Source organism: Argentina anserina, chromosome 3 (assembly GCF_933775445.1).
Source record: "Argentina anserina chromosome 3, drPotAnse1.1, whole genome shotgun sequence".
In the NCBI taxonomy this organism is placed as follows: domain Eukaryota; kingdom Viridiplantae; phylum Streptophyta; class Magnoliopsida; order Rosales; family Rosaceae; genus Argentina; species Argentina anserina.
In genome coordinates this window covers 1,303,495-1,317,503 of record NC_065874.1, presented here as the reverse complement: position 1 = coordinate 1,317,503, position 14,009 = coordinate 1,303,495, and the positions used below count along the sequence as shown (strand labels likewise).

General features: G+C 38.0%; 1 protein-coding gene across 1 annotated transcript; it reads right to left on the bottom strand.

Moving 5' to 3' along the window:
• Positions 1–1,743: 1,743 nt before the first annotated feature.
• On the bottom strand, positions 1,744–2,190 carry LOC126789544 (agamous-like MADS-box protein AGL29). The gene has a single exon (XM_050515734.1). It carries the CDS (start codon positions 2,188–2,190, stop codon positions 1,744–1,746), a length of 447 nt encoding a protein of 148 aa, XP_050371691.1.
• Between the last annotated feature and the right edge of the window lie 11,819 nt (positions 2,191–14,009).

The window sequence follows — 14,009 nt, the reverse complement described above, 5'->3', positions numbered from 1 at the left end:
AAATCTATCAAAACCACATCTCTTTTTTCTCTGTTTGTTTTCTTCGGTTGTTTCAGCATGGATTTAAACTGTCAATCCAGCAATAGATCTCACTCTGGTATGTACATGTTTACAATTACAGAATATCATTTGAATCAACGTGCTATTTTACCTAGGTTGTGGCCGACCTTAAGACCATGACTTGGCCTAGAAGTTGCACAGAATCATTGTATAGCTTGCTTCAGTAGTTTCTTCTCGATGTTCTGCACGTACTATGTAGTATTTGAAGATATCCAAATTTAGAGAGCTCTGTCTAAAGTCTTACATATTTGATCGATTAGTTTCTTCAAAGTAATATATTCATATGATCATATGTTAGGACAATCAAGCTGTGATAGTTCTGCGGAAAGGACTACTGAAAGGACAATGTTAAGAGAACTGATGCAACTGCCCTCGGACTGTGAATGTTGTAATACACCGAATTTTCGAGTTAAATTCGTATAATTTCTTATAAATTATTAAGTTTGGTAATTTGAATAAAATCGCATTTTACACATTTTCGTCAATGTATTTGCGAAACGAAACTGATTTTGGAAATTTAAGTTGAAAAATGTTACGTTTTCTGTGGCTCGAGAGTTGATTTTTATTCGTCGCTCATCTAAAAAAACATCATTTACGGAAGTTGTAGAACTCATCGATACGAGTTCGTGGAAATGTGTCACACCTTAATCGAATGTCATATACGAAAGTTGTTAGCAACGGAAATTTGGTTTCCAATTTTGGAAGACTATAAAAGGACTTTTTTGGAAACTTTCCAAAACCAATTTTTTTTCCCGCAGCTTCTCTCTCCTCTCTTCCGACCCTCCTTCGTTGATTCCTCCATCACCGATCTCCCACCTCCGGCCACTGTGGCCTTCACCGCCGGAGTCACAAGGATCGCACGGTCGGCTGCTCTAATCCGTGGAGATGGCGCGCCCCACATCGCCGCCGAGAAGTCACACCGACGATCTAAAATTTCTGCAACTTCCATCGCCGGTGAGTCCCAAACCTTAGCTTTTTGATTTCGACCTCCTAGCTTGGTTTATCACTAATTTGGAGCTCAAATAGGAGTTTTAACGACGGTGACAAGGTTGGATCTGCCAAAGCCTTCCGGCGACTTTTTGACCACCTTCCGACGATCTGGGTTGTGACACATGTGCAAGCGTGTTTCCCTCCTTGTGATCTACGTTTTTGTTGTTGAGAGTTTTACGATTTGGTGAACTTTGGATGGAGGAGTGGGTGGTGCGCGTTCCGCCGCATAGAGCGGCGCGTGGAAGGAAGTGGGGAGGCAGAGAGTCAGCGTTAGGCCGTAGTAGGAAAAAGGTGGGAAGAGGGGTGGAATTAGTAACCTCAAGCAAGCTCACACGCAGTTGTTTGGACCGACGTTAATAAGGTAGTCATAAGAATAGTGGTCGGCAAATTTCCTTCCGACTTTTTGGTGTGTATATCTAACTATCCCATTTCTTTTGTTTGAAATTGAAGAAATTAAAAAAAAAATCCTGTTCGTATGAGTTTCAACATCCATCTATAGATTGTTTTCCTTTCAAAATAACTCATGATACATTAAATTTTCAAAAAAAAAAATCAATAATGAGTTGCTTTTAATAGAATGAACAGACAATGACAATCAATTTGTTAACCACTGAAAAACGTATCTTAGCATTGTTACTGCTAAGCCGTAATCACTTGGCAACAACTTCATCAATCAAATTACTGCTAATTGAACTAATTAAGGAATTGAAGATCACTTTCGAAAAGTTTATTGTCCACCCTCTTTTCAATCTCCGACAATTTCCTTTTCAAACTCTCTGCTGCTTCTTTCGAAGTGTTACATGCCTCAACTTCGGAGTTCACCCAGTCCTTAAGTTCTTCTAAAACACCTATAGTGGTGGAAGAGCCAGGTCCAGCTGTGGTTGTAGATGAGCTAGTAGCTCTGGAGGAAGAGGCAGCCGTGGTGGTGGAGGCATAATATCGCTCAAGCAAGGTAGGAGAGCCATAATGATAAGGTTGACCGGTCTCAGAGATCACAACAATTGAAATTGTCTTTTTAAACTTTTCTTCGACGAACTTGGCTCTTCTAAAGAGACCATTTCGTCTCCTGGTGAAGGACACCATGCGAGACTGGTAGTTGGCGATCGGCTTTATGTCAATTTTCTTCTTTCCAGTACCCATCTCAAAACTCAAAGCAGATCAAAAGGAGATAGAACTGTGTTCTTTGAAGAAAAGTAGCGTTGTTTGCACAACAGGAATGTTGATGGGGTATTTATTCTGTCCTAATCTTATTTCCTATTCTGGATCGGATTCTTGCTGTCTCCTATCTTATCTGAAGTTTTATCGAAATAAAATTCACTCTTTCCTAATCTTATCAGGAATGTATTTTAATTATTGATTTTTTTTTTGTGTTTTGTTTTTTCGGCTTCGGACTTTACTCGATCTTGTCAAAGATACGACAGATTCAAAGCCGATCAAGAACACACACAAAACCATGAAATCCTGCATATCTCACCACTCTTTCTGGATCAGTCGATTTTGGCTTGCTTGTTATGTTTCTGCCCAGCGACTTTTCTTCCTTCCTCAAAACAATGTAATAGCATCACATTTGTATATCAATGCAGATTTACTAAATTTCTGCTAGGGGGTTTCTTAATTTGTCCAATTATCGAAATCACAGCTTCTATTCTTCTGTTTGCATTTCTGTCTCTATGGATTTGGATCGTCTATACACCTGCGACAAGCTCTTTCAGGTATGTATATGCAATAACGTTTTATATGAATCATTACATATCTGGCATGACCTATTGACTATTTGTAATATATTTAGGAAATTTGGGATGGAGATCATAGTGAAATTTTAATGTCATACCGGTGATGACTACTTGTAAAGTTGTAATTCAAGCACTTTGCTTCACAGTACTGTGAGATTCTTGTATGACTTATTTACCTGTTTAAGTTCATTGTGAGTTGTAACAAAGAAAGCATATATACTAGGCTAACCCTATTTTGTTAGGTAAATAGAATAATAGATATATATATTTTGGAAGTTTGGGTGCATTGCTCAACCATCTCATTCCAAAATTGGACCCATATATCAAGGTGTATATTATACTGACAGTTCGAAGAGGAATGGAGAATCAAGGGTATTACAAGTTGTATAATTGTAGAAATGCATGTACTCAAATGGTACTCATTAATGTTCTTATGTACGTCATTGTATTTTATAGTACTAGAATTGTAGCGACCTTAAATTTTGAATAGTAAAATTTCAAAATTTAGAATGCTAACACTCTACAATAATCTCAATGTATTTGAAATTACAATAGAACTGTTGAATATCGATTCTTAGTTTAAATAACAAACTCAGTTACAATTTGAATCCAACCGCACTATTTACAATTAAGTATAAAGTACAATTGTAGGATTCACTCGAGACTCACCAAAATTAAAGAGCTAAATCAAATAGCACGCTGCTGATAGCTGCTCGACTTACCAACTGCAACTACGTACAACCTGCAGTACTACCCCATGCATCATTGATTGGTACACCGGGATTGCAAACACAAACTCGGTCATCTTCACAGCTGGTATGAGTAAATTGAATATAACTACTCAACAGATAAACAACAACAATAACATGCAACAACGACAATAGATAATGCAACACATCTCAATCAAAGTTAAGTTCTCGACTTAACATTATCATCTCAACAACAATAACACTACTACCAACACACCTTCTACAACACTCTCCACCTCTTACTCAAGGTCCAACATACACCACTAAGCAAGAAAACAATTAGTGAATCCTGCAGGAAAGTATAGTTCAAGAATGCACGTATAACAAGAAAAAAAACACATAAGAAGATATCTGATTCCTGCATAATAGCATAGTTCAGAAATCACTTAACCATACAATAAAATACAACAGATAAGTAAACAAATAACAATCACCACATGAACATACAAACTGATGCAGGCCCTAATAGGATCTGAACTGGGGTTGGGTAGAAAATAACTAGAAGGGAAAGAAACTAAAACCCTTAAGCTAAAGATTTGAATAAACTGATTCTATTGAACTTCAAAAACTGAGAAACCAACATAAGTTACAACTTCTTAAATAACCTAGACTCAATTACTTACAATAAATGCTCATAAATTACTCAACCTTCCAGCTAAACACACAAAACACAAGATAATAATGACTAACACAAGTCAAGAAAACACATTTAATGTAACTGGACTCTATGATACTTTTTAGAAGTCAATAAAACACATTTATTCTAACTTTTAGACTTTCCAAAGAAATACTGACTGCTTCACAAACACCACTCAACACCACTAGCATCATCTTAGATGATATTCATTAGTACATATAATATATCAATCCACACATGATATATACACACCACAACAACACGTACAATATCAATCTACGCATGATATATATGCACACCACAACAACACGTACAATATATATCAATCCACGCATGATATATATGCACACCACAAACAACACGTACAATATATATCAATCCACACATGATATATATGCACTCCACAAACAACACGTACAATATGTATCAATTCACGCATGATATATATTGCACACTACAATGACACGTATAATATATATCAATCCACGCATGATATATATTGCACCTCAACTAATTCTCTGTCACCATAGTGACTGTCCGAAACTAAAATGTTTTAACATAACTCCAAAATTATAAAACATATGTACAATATATCAATCCACACATGATATAGGCACACCACTCCACCAACTCACAACAACAACCCACACGACACCACTACCACAACACACAACTCAACAAACTCACTCACATACGACATAAATGTAAGAAAACAAATAGTGAATCCTGCATGAAAACGTAGTTCAGGAATTCACGTCACAAGAAATGAGATAAGAAAAATGTAATCACTGCATAATAAATTAGTTCAGTAGATTACACTGCACATAAGAACAATTAGTGATTCATGCAGAATAACGTAATTCAGGAAATCACTTATCAAACAGATAAATCTAATAAATAAGAATCTTACATCACAATAATTTAACATAGTCCTTAACCATTAACCCTTTTAAAAACCATAACAATAAAATCAGGTTTTACTTACTCATGGACCGTAGTCGATCAAGTCCATATATTTTGAAAACAAAACATATTTATCAAGATTTAGTAGGTTAATAACTCCGAGACTATATCAACACCCTCACTACCACATATAACAAATAATATAAAAGAACTCATCTTTAACATGACCCTCTTATCCAACAACCTTTCATACCATTTTACTAAAATTCCATTTTTACTTACTCATGGACCGTTGACGATCAAGTCCACACATTTTTAATGCAAATGTATTTTTAGACTAATTTTAAGGTTGATGGATAAATGACCACGCTAATAGGCTCAACATCAAAATCAAACACCCACAATCCACGCAAGGCCCGACCCGTAAAAACCCGCCAAATAATAAAATATTATACATACATATTTTATTCGGTTTATAATAAAACTATCGCATTATGAAGCAACTATATGAACGAAACTTCTCGGGATCGATCGACACCAGTCGATATGATCAATACATATTTAGTGACCCTGTAAAAATTTCATCCAATATGGAGCTCGTTTGACCGTAAGAATTTTTGGTAAACCGAAAACAACACTACTATGTCATAAGGGAATACCCATTACCAAAATGCCAACACTGAAAACTGTTTGCATATTTGAAAGCACATAATTTTTGTCACCGATTGTGTGCGGTCGCACCAAGAAAACTCATTTGGCAAAGCCCCGGTCAATGAGTGTCACGACCTTGAAATTTCGAGTATGAAACTCGAATTCGAAGCCATGAAAACTCTAAAACAATCTCAATAAGTCGAAATCATTTTAATGTCACAGTGGATCATTACTGAGTTCATGGTACAACTCAGTTAAATTGATTATTACAAACCAAATTTATAATTCAAGCATTATATCAAATAGAAATGTAAAAATCCTCTCAATCCTCACCACAAGATAAAATAAAACAACTTCACAGTCTTCAGAATTGTCCGTCGATTCAGCTAATCCACACCTGCGGAACTATCCGCTACACCATCGAATAGGTGCACCGGGATTGTAAACACAAACCCGGTAAGCTTTGCAGCTCGTATGAGTAAAATAACAATATAACTCGCATATAAATACATAAGAAAATACATAAAGCATTAATCATAAATGCACTCATGAGTCATTGGACGACCCATCTGGTTGTCCAATAATATCTGAAAATATATGTGCTAATGAGAAATCGGGCAACCCCTCTATTTACCCAAATACATTTATAATACGGGTACACATGAGCGCTGGTACACCTCTGTTACCCCTCATGTTAATACGCCGCCCGACATTGGGCAACCACTTGCTACCTAATATCCAAAATATGGGTACTCATAAGCCGATAACTCATATGTTACCTCTCATGTAATACACCGGCAGACAGACTAGATCTCTAACTGTATCGTAACTGTCACCCGGCCAAGGCTAGGTTCCGACATACCAACACGTCCGAAGACAACAAAACGTTTTAACATCTTTCAAGTTAAAAGCACGTACAAAATAATCATCACATGATATTGTATAAATCAAAGTGACATGCTCAAATAAATAAATATCAACGCTATAATGAACTTATTCGCAAACGTAAATTACGACATTATATAATATATTAAATCATATATATGTACCTATTTTACCAATTATACACATACACAATCCACTATATTATATACATATCATAGTTCATTCTTCTTAATTTAGCGTAATTATGAATCTCCGCAAGGGTAAATTCGTCACTTTGAGATTTTACTCACCTTATAATCCTGAGCGTAATTTCCACAATTCCGCAAGTGAATCCTTTACTTGTTGGGTCGATCACCTAGAATAGATAAGAAGTGAATTTAGAAGCGTTACGTAAAACCTTAAATGCCGAAACAGTAATAATGTTTTACTGTTCAGTAATTTCGGGTTTTTACGAAATTACTGTTCACGTATTCACTATTCAAATACATACTGTCTACGTATTACTTTTCATATACGTATTGTTTACGTATTAATGTACATCAATGTAATATACATAGTGAATACTTTCAGTAAATACAAATCACTGATTTACCTTTTAGAAAGTACTTTTACAATTACTGTACGTAAATTATCTTTATATTTACTGTACGTAAATTCTTTTACATTTACTATACATGATTTTTTTTTTACATTTACTGTACAGAAATCACTTTTACAAAATTTACTGTTTTGAAAATCACTGATCACGCGCCACCTCCGGCGACAGCGCGTGGCGCTCACGCGCCTCCCCACAGTGGCAGCGCGTGGAGCTCACGCGCCGCTCAAACCGGCGCACGTGGCTTGCCCACCGCCGCCCAAATTTCCTCCTTTTCTTCCCCTCCCCGGCCTAAGGCCGCCTCCTACCATCCTCACGCTCTCTCACGCACCGCCTAAGGCGGCGGTGCTCCCTCCTCCTCCTCCGATTCTCCACAAAAACGCCACAAATTCAACAACAATCATTCCCAACAATCAATCAAACAACCCTTACCTAGATAGTACTTCGAAATCACCGGGAAACTCGTCGGTGAGGCTTGGACCGACTGTGTTCGATTTCTTGGTGAGGAGCGGTGCGATCTCGAGTCCCTCTCCGATCGCACGTGGTATCGAGGGCGAAGAGCGGTGGAGGAGTGCTTGCCATGTGCCCTGGCTTCGTCGGAGGAGAGCTTGGACGACGACGGGTTTGCTGCATGAAACGCAGGAGGTCGGTGTGGCTTCTCGGCGGCGAGGGTGGTCGCGTCTTGCCCGGAAGAGGGAGGAGTCGAGCTCGCGATGGCCTAGAGACCGGCGGTGAGAGCCACGGAGGCCGGAGCTGCTAGATCATCAGCAGTGAATTTTCTGAGGGAGAGAGGGAGAGGGAAGAGAGAGAAAGAGAGGGAGGCGGATGAGGGGTTTCCGAAAATGGAAACCCTAATCCCAAAATTCCCTTTTTATAGCCTCTTCTAAAATCGGAAACTAACTTCCGTCATTAATAACTTTCACGTACGATGTCCGATTAGAACGCGTGACGTGTCCATGAAATTGTATCAACGGGCTCTACAACTTTCGTGAAGGAAGTTTTCACAAACGAGTGATGGAATAAAAGTCGAATCTCGCGTCGCGGTAACATAACTTTTCATAATTTAGTTTTCCGAAAACGGTTTAGTTTTTTCGATTTCGACAACGTCGCGAAGCAATACAAATGCGTTTTATTAATTTAACGAAGTTTATTAATTTCTAAGAATGCATATAATCTAATCTCGAAAAAATCGGGTCATTACAATCTACCCCCCTTAAAGGAATTTCGTCCCGAAATTCAAGTGCTCTACTCAACAAACAATTGCGGATATCTTGTCTTCATATCCGACTCTAGTTCCCAAGAGGCATCGCCCTCATCATGGTGACTCCACAACACTTTGACTAACTCCACTTCTTTCCTCCGGAGCTTCTTTGTGGATATATCCAGAATACGAACTGGCTCAATAACAAATGTGGCATTTTCCTTCACCTCTATGGTGCTATGATCAATCACATGCGACTCATCTGGTACATACTTCCTCAACATAGACATGTGGAAGACGTTGTGAACGCCCGACATGCTCGGATGAACAGTAACCGAGTTGGGTTTGAAAAAAAAAACTGATTTTCTTAATTTCTAATCTTCTCTCCTTCATTTTATACTCCTTCTAAAATCGGAAACCAAACTTCCGTTGCTAACAACTTCCACATATGATATCCGATTAAAACGTGTCGCATGTCTACGAATTCGTATTGATGAACTCTACGGCTTTCGTGAAGGAAGTTTTCTGAAAAGAGTGACGGATTAAAAGTCAACTCTTGGGTCAAATGAATTCAATTGATTAACGACTTATTGGTTCATGAAACCAATTCTTACTTCGAATGAATGCTAATTTTAAAGACGTAGAATAAAAGTATAACCACTTTATTCATTCCATTAAACTCTGAGAATTACAAGAAATGTAAACGAATATTCGGGTTATTACAAGAATTATTGGACAATTTGGCCATCAAATTGATCAATATATGTATATCACAACTCACAATTCCAATATATGTTTCCTCACGTATATTTTACTTTGTAGTACTTTTGCGGATTCATTTGTGAAGGAAATTAGGACTAGTTTCCCTTAGATTTCAAACATTCAGCAGCTAGTGGTTCAACAGATATTTTCTGCTTTCCACTTGGTTTTGCTGCTTTATCAATGAACTCCCTTTCCCTCTATTTTTTTGTTTGTTTGTTTGTTGATGGTATATATAGATACCAGTCTATTGACCATTACTATAAGTTTCTGTAGGAGTTAGGGATGATGAAGCCGATTACCATGAAAAGCATAAAAAAAGAACTATATGAAGATGGCGACAAGGTGATATGCATGCGTTCTTTCTCTGATATTCATGAAATCGAAAAACATGTAGATAAAGAAATTTTAGTGACGAATTTAGGACAAGAAGAATCCACACTTTTGGACATTGGATTTAGTAACAATGAAATATGTGAAGTGGACAGTGATCATATTTCAGCTAAACCATGTTGTGTTGGTTCTACAAAGAAGACTACTGAAAGACGTCCAACGTTGAGAGAACTGCTGCAACTGCCTGCAGGTTGTGGATCCCCTTCAGAAATAATTTCTCAGCGTAAAATAATTAAGCATTCGGAGCACCAAGGTAGTTGTTAAATCTCTTGCCACAAGAGCTAGAATGCATAATGTACGTGTTGGTGTTTTAGTTCTACTGCAGGCTTTGAACTTAATGAAAGATATATATATATATAGTTTAAATAGAGCCTGTCATCCTTTGGTTGTTTGTTGATATTGAGACCTATGCATTGCGCGCAGAAGAAAAACAGTTGGAGAAGCAAAAAGCTGTGTCTAAATAATATAAATGGTGGAGAATTTTGAAAATTAAGGGACTTTCTTGGAGTTCCTTATTTAAATCTGGTTACATCAATCCAGAAGATAAAGAAAACAAGAGGTCTCAAAGGAAGAATAAACATGGTATTTTTGGCAAGGTAACAAAATCTGCAGAAAGAAGGAAACTTCTAAAAGCAAGTGATCACATAGCATGCAATCTTCATATGCTGCTCATCTGGTGTGTTCCAAGGAGGAATGAGGATGTACTATAATCAGTGACCATTTTATGGTGAGATTCTCCTTTCAAAATGTAATAACCCGATTTTTCGGGACAAGTTAATAGACTCATTCTAAGTTTTAAGTTTTCGAAAATATTAAATTGTGTTCGTTCCGTGTTCTGAAGTCGGAAATCGAAAACGAAAACGTTATCGGAACGTTTAATTCGAAAAACGTTACGTTTCCGAACGTATATATATCGATTTTTATTCCGTCGCTCGGTCGCGAAAACTTCCTTCACGAAAGTTGTAGAGCTCGTCGATACGAGTTCGTGGATATGTGACGCATTCTAATCGGACGAAGTATGTAAAAGTTATTAACGTTAGAAGTTGTTTCCGATTTTAGAATTTGGTATAAATAGAACATTTTAGGGATTAGGGTTTCCATTTCTGGAAACCCTTCACCCGCCCCCTTCATTTTCTCTCCCCCCCTTCGCGATCTCTCCCCGAGCTCTCTCACCCTCTGAAAACTCCCCACCGGCGATCTCGCCATCCAGCCCGCCGTGACGAACACCGCCCCTCCCAATCGCTTCGCACGGCTCTTCTCTACAAACCCCGAGGTCGACGCACCTCCTCGCACCGTCGTCAACCTCCACGCTCCAACCCGAGGCCGTACGCTTCATCGCCACTGAGCACCACTTCGGCGACGCGAGGGCTCAGCACCACGACGCCTATCCTCGCCCTTGGAGCCTCTGCAATCGACTTAGGGGCAAAACCCCACGATTCAAGTCCTCCCCGAGAAATCGAAGCACCACCGGCAATCCGACCTCTTCCGGCGCCAAATCGGAGTCCTTAGCTTCGAGAAAGGTAAGAATCGATGTGATTGATGAATTGGTTGTGAGACTTTGATTGTTTTGGGTTGATTTGGTGGAGATCGGGGGGAAGGAGAAAGGAGAGGTTACCGCCGCTCTAAGCGGCGCGTGGGAGTGCGTGGGGGCAGTGAGTGGCGGCGTGAGGCCATGGGGATGAGAAGGGGAAAGAATGGGAGAATTTTGGGGCGGCGGTGGCGTGCTACGCGCCGGCCTTAGGCTCGGCGCGTGTGCCCCACGCGCTACCACAGTGAGTGGCGCGTGAGCGCCACGCGCGGCCTGCCGGAGGTGGCGCGTGTACCCCACGCGCGGCCTGCCGGAGGTGGCGCGTGTACCCCACGCGCCGCCACGTGCGGCGGCGCGTGAACAGTGATTCCGAGAAGGGTATTTTGGTAATTTACTTAAGTACGATAAATGTAAATATAAATTACTTTCAGTAATTGTAAAAAGTATTTTGTAAAAGGGTAATTTAGTAAATTTTATTTACTGAGATTGTATTTACATTTAAACAGTACGTATACGTACATAAATACGTACAGAAATACGTATATAGTGTTTATAAGTACATAAATACGTATATAGTATTTATAAGTACAGAAATACGTATTAATTGTATATTTGTACAGTAACCGTGAATAGTAACAGTGAACAGTAACTTCGTAAAACCGAAAATTGCTGAACAGTAACCGATTATTACTGTTTCGGCATTTAAAGGTTTACGAAACGATTCTAAATTCTTATCTTATCTTTTCAAGGTGATCGTTAAATCAAGGAAATGAATTATCTTCGGGAATTGTGGAATTACGCTCGAGTCAATAAGGTGAGTAAAATCTCACATATTTACGAATCTACCCCTCGCGGTGATTCAAGATTTTTGCAAGAGTATTTAATAATGAATTACAACATGTATACAATTTAGTGGATTACATATATACTGTATAATGGTAATAAGTACATATATATATATAATTCATTATATTATATACTGTTATTAATTCATTAGAAATGGTCATTTCGATGACAGAAGTTTGTGTATTGAGCATGTGTGGTGAAATATGACATGTATAAGATATAGTGGACAATATATGTATTGTATAAATGGTAAATAAGTACGAATATATATAGTTTGCTATATAATATACTGTTATGATTTTATTGTGATTATATTCAGCATGTGATTTTGATTTGTACAATATGATGTGAGATTATTGTACGTGATTTTAACATTGAGATTGTTAAAATGTTGATTTGTCTTTGGACGTGATTTGATACAATATGATGTGAGATTATTGTACGTGTTTGGCAAGTCGGAACCTAGCCTTTGGCCGGGCGAAAGTTACGATACAGTTAGAGCTCTAGTCTGTCTGCCTTAGTACTGCATGTGAGGTAACGGGTGGTTATCTGCTCATGGGTACTCAGATTATTTTGGATGTTGGGTAGCGGGTGGCTATCCAATATCGGCGGTGTATTACGAGAGGGGTAACAGATGTGTACCAGCGTTCTTGGTACCCGTATTATAAATGCATTTGGGTAACCAGAAGGGTTACCTAATTTTCTCATGAGCGTTTCATTTCATATTCCTTTGGGACAACCAGATGGGCTGTCCATTGACTCATGAGGGCATTTATATTTGTTGATTCGTGATTTTTCGTATATTTTGATATGCGAATTATATTTTGATTTTACTCATACGAGCTATAAGCTTACCGGGTTTGTGTTTACAATCCCGGTGCACCAATTCGATGGTGTAGGGGATAATTCCGCAGGTGCTGATTAGTGGAGATTGAGTGACGGCTCCGGAGGCTTGAAGTCGTTCGTATCCTGCTTGTGGTGAGGTTTTCTAGCGAGGATTTGTGTGTGAGAATTGATGTGATTTTATTTGTGAGTTTTGTGAGAGATTGTGAGGATTATTACATTCTATCTTATGTAATGTTAAATTATAAATTTGGGTTGTAATAATTGGTTTTCTGAGTTGTATTGAGAACTCAGTGATGATCCGCTGTGCACTTAAATGATTTCGATTTCATTGAGATTGTATTTTGTGTTTAACGACTTTAAAATTTTGAGTTTTTAGGCTCAGAATTTTGGGGTCATTACACAAAATCTTTTATTAACTTTTCCTATACCATTTTGTTCATATATATGCTTTTTTTCTTTCTTTTTTTTTGTCTTATGTTTTTGACTTGAGTGGAGTGACATGCACGTTTTCCTTATGACAGAGAAAAAGCATAAGGACTGCATGTGATTTATTCTAATTCTTACTAAGCAATCAACGAATTTCATCATTTCCTTCTAAGATCGTTCTATTTTGTAGGAATTAATAATATACAGATTGATATACAGCTAAAGTAGCGAATTCTTCAGAAAAAAATTGTGTCTTCCACAATGGAATATTAAAAAAAATAAACATCTATAAACTACATAGTATTACAGACAAGTTACACGAAGAGGACTATCCTGATGGCATGAAACTTTGAGAGTGCAAGCTTTGTGGATCATTCGCGCACTAGCGATGGAATATTTCAGTTGAATCTTCATTAACTGATGCATTGATCAAGGCGGCTTCTGCTTTTTGAAGTAGTCCACTGCCCAGTAGTGGATTAATCCTGCTCGTCATAGACAAGTTGGGTGCTAAGAGTAATGGGAGAGAGAGAGAGAGAGAGAGAGAGAGAGAGTAGCTAGTCCGCACGACACTAATTGAAGTCATGGTTGGACTATCAACTATAATTTCCTATACACATAATAATGATAATATTGATCCAAATACGAAAAAATACGAATGCATCTCATGTTTCCAGATTTTGAGCCATTTTTCAATCTAGGTGAAAAATAGCACAACGCTATTATTAGTATTATATTGATATACACTGTATTATGCATGTCTTTTGTACGTTCTTTTTCTTTAAATTAAAATGAAGTGAATTATATATG